This window comes from Olea europaea, chromosome 10 (assembly GCF_002742605.1).
Source record: "Olea europaea var. sylvestris chromosome 10, O_europaea_v1, whole genome shotgun sequence".
NCBI lineage: Eukaryota > Viridiplantae > Streptophyta > Magnoliopsida > Lamiales > Oleaceae > Olea > Olea europaea.
The window spans coordinates 39,274,318-39,276,974 of record NC_036246.1 but is presented as its reverse complement, the minus strand read 5'-3'; the positions used below and the strand labels follow the sequence as shown (position 1 = coordinate 39,276,974).

General features: G+C 35.0%; 1 protein-coding gene across 1 annotated transcript; it reads right to left on the bottom strand.

Moving 5' to 3' along the window:
- Window positions 1-2,478, bottom strand: LOC111402191 (tetraspanin-8-like). The gene is made up of 2 exons (XM_023030344.1): window positions 1,823-2,478; window positions 1-510 (listed from the first exon to the last, which is right to left on the bottom strand). The coding sequence occupies exons 1-2, from the start codon at window positions 2,327-2,329 to the stop codon at window positions 208-210; spliced, it is 810 nt and encodes a 269-aa protein (XP_022886112.1). The 5' UTR covers window positions 2,330-2,478; the 3' UTR covers window positions 1-207.
- Between the last annotated feature and the right edge of the window lie 179 nt (window positions 2,479-2,657).

Here is a 2,657-nt window from a genome sequence, read left to right as displayed (position 1 = left end):
AGACAGAAAATTTGAAATGAACATAATCCAATTTATAAGAACAGATCCCAAGTAATATCAAAATAAATCTGTTAGCGCAATCCAATCCAGATAGGTAAAAGCAATAACCTGTACGCCTAACAAAACAGTAACGGGAAACTTGACATCCTGAATACAATTCTCTTTAGAAACTTATATGTCTAAACCAAAAATAACAAGTCAATACATTCAAGGGTACTGTTTCCATGAATTGTCCTCCCGGTTGTTTCTGAATGCACAACATCCAATGGAATACACAATAATGAGGAAGACGAGGAAAATGATGTTGATAACAGCCACCCTCTTCCAGTCACTCTTGATGTTGTCCAGCATCCCTGCCTTGCACGATTGGCAGTTGTAGCACAAGATATTCGGATCATTGCTCCAGGCAAAGCAGTCGGGATTAGTGAAGGATGAGGTTGGTGTCCCAGTCCAGTTTGTTGGGCTAATGTACTGGAAGTTACAGTCATTAGATGGCTTACAGCAACCAGACTGTGAAAAAAATGTATACGGATTAAGTAATAAACACATCCGCCTTATAATAACAAAAGAGGAATCTATATTAAAAAGATGAATGAACTAGCAAAGTTCTAATTGTTCCAGGAATAAATTTCAAGCAAGAAATGAATATAGGGGTTGGCTTGAAAGAAAGCACTCTTCTTAAGACATCAAGACTTCATGCAGGAGACAAAATCACAAGACGAAATTAATATTTGAAATGCACGCCTGACAGTCCTGTTTTGCCTTTGAAAAAACTCCATACAAACATGCCTCCAAAAAATATACTCTTTCTCCGAAGTTTTTGGTTACAGGAAAACCAGTCGACAGCATACCAACTAATGGCATAAGTATTTACAGTATGACAGCCAAATAAATGTTTCACCGCACTTGACACAAAATCTATACCGTGAAAAATGGTTCCAAGCTTCTGGTGTACATCATAAATGATGAATAGTTAAACGAATTTAGAATTAAGATATCATATTATCAGCGTTATGTACAAGATAAATACACAACGAAAAGAAACATGGAAGAATCAAATCAAGAAGAAAAAATAAAAAACATGCATCAGAGTATCATTGAACTGCTATAGCAACAACTGAAGCGGGAATTAAAATACATGGGATAGTGATAATGCTGTGTAGGAAAACGAAAAAACAAAGGTTTATATGCTGTTAAGGAAATATGAATGAATGAAAAAAATAGAATTCCTTTCCACACAGCCCCAAAAGCTCAATGACACGAAAGATAAAGAAAATCATGTCTATGCTATGGAAATTGACAATGATTGAAGTGATCTCAAATTGCCGCCATAGATATGTGGAAAAAGCTAAAGAAATACATATATTTGTCTAAAAACTCAAAACCTTTTAGATACCAGTAATATTAAGAGACACGAACAAATACTGCACTTTTATTCCAAAAGTACCTTTTCCAAAGAAATTCTAAGTTTAAAAGTCGCTCAACTTTGCAAGAGCACTGGAAATAAACAAAAAGAAAAAATTCTGAAATAAAAGTAAACTTTTCAGTTTTCACTTTTCTAAATTTGACAAATGTTTATGGATCAAACTAAGGGGCTGTTTGACAAAGAAAAGTTGATAAAAAGTTAAAATCTCATAAAACGTGGAGCTGAAAAGTTATATCAAACAAACCATAACAAATTTTTCAAGAAATAAGCCAGAGTATAATTTCAAGAAATTTCACACATATAAATGTAAATTACGGTCACGCCCAGATCTAAAGCAGTTCTGTTCTATCATTCATAATGAATCACAAGAAACACAAGATGAGGGGGCATGTATACCTGAAGGGAAGAAAGGTGTTGTCTGTTAAAATCTTCAACTTTTGTAGATGACCCATCATCAAGAAGCCTCTGACAAATCTTACTATCCTGCAAACAACTCCTAATCTTATTCCAATTATTATCATTATTAACCCTTTTCTGTAGCCAATCTGAATAATCCCCCAATCTATACTCCTTATATCCCCTATCTGAAAGTGCCTCACCAGCGCCCTTATTTGTCACCACAAATGCGAAGATTGTGAAGCAAAACAGAAGAAGAATCAACAAGAACATGACCACTAAATAGACCCATAAAAGACATGAAACCCTACAGCAAGAACCCACTAAACCTGCAATTGAAACCAGCAGAATAAAGACTCCTAAGACTATTACTGGCTTGTCAAGAAATCGCTCGCACTCTGTGTTGGCTTGCTTTGAGAGCCATATTCCCCCTCCTATGATGGGAATTGACAGCAAAAGTGTGATCAGATTGAGAATGCCAACCAAATTGTTACTCACTCGGACCATTATTAGTGGATTCTTGATTCAAGAATGAAAGATTTTCCCAATAGCAAAGCTAAAGTATCAAGAACTTACGGAATTTCTCAAAGAGAGTGGGGAAAGACGGTGCTGATTTCGAGGAGAGCGCGTTTGGGTGTGTGTATATACATGTGGTGAGCAGTCAGTGTCATTCGATATCTAATGTAACAGAAATGGAATTTTACTTTTCTCTTTTTTTATAGAAATTTATTTCTAAATCTAGCAAACAAAATAAAATCTAAGCTATTAGAGACATGTTTGATATTTCTGAGCTGAATAAAATTGGAAAAAAATATTTTGTTACGCATTTTACTAA

Bases quoted from the DNA above. Each gene is read 5' to 3' on its own strand.
- LOC111402191 (XM_023030344.1), bottom strand. From the start codon at position 2,329: ATGGTCCGAGTGAGTAACAATTTGGTTGGCATTCTCAATCTGATCACA. The intron at 511-1,822 runs GTATACATGCCC...TTTTTTTCACAG, and splicing joins AACACCTTTCTTCCCTTCAG to TCTGGTTGCTGTAAGCCATC.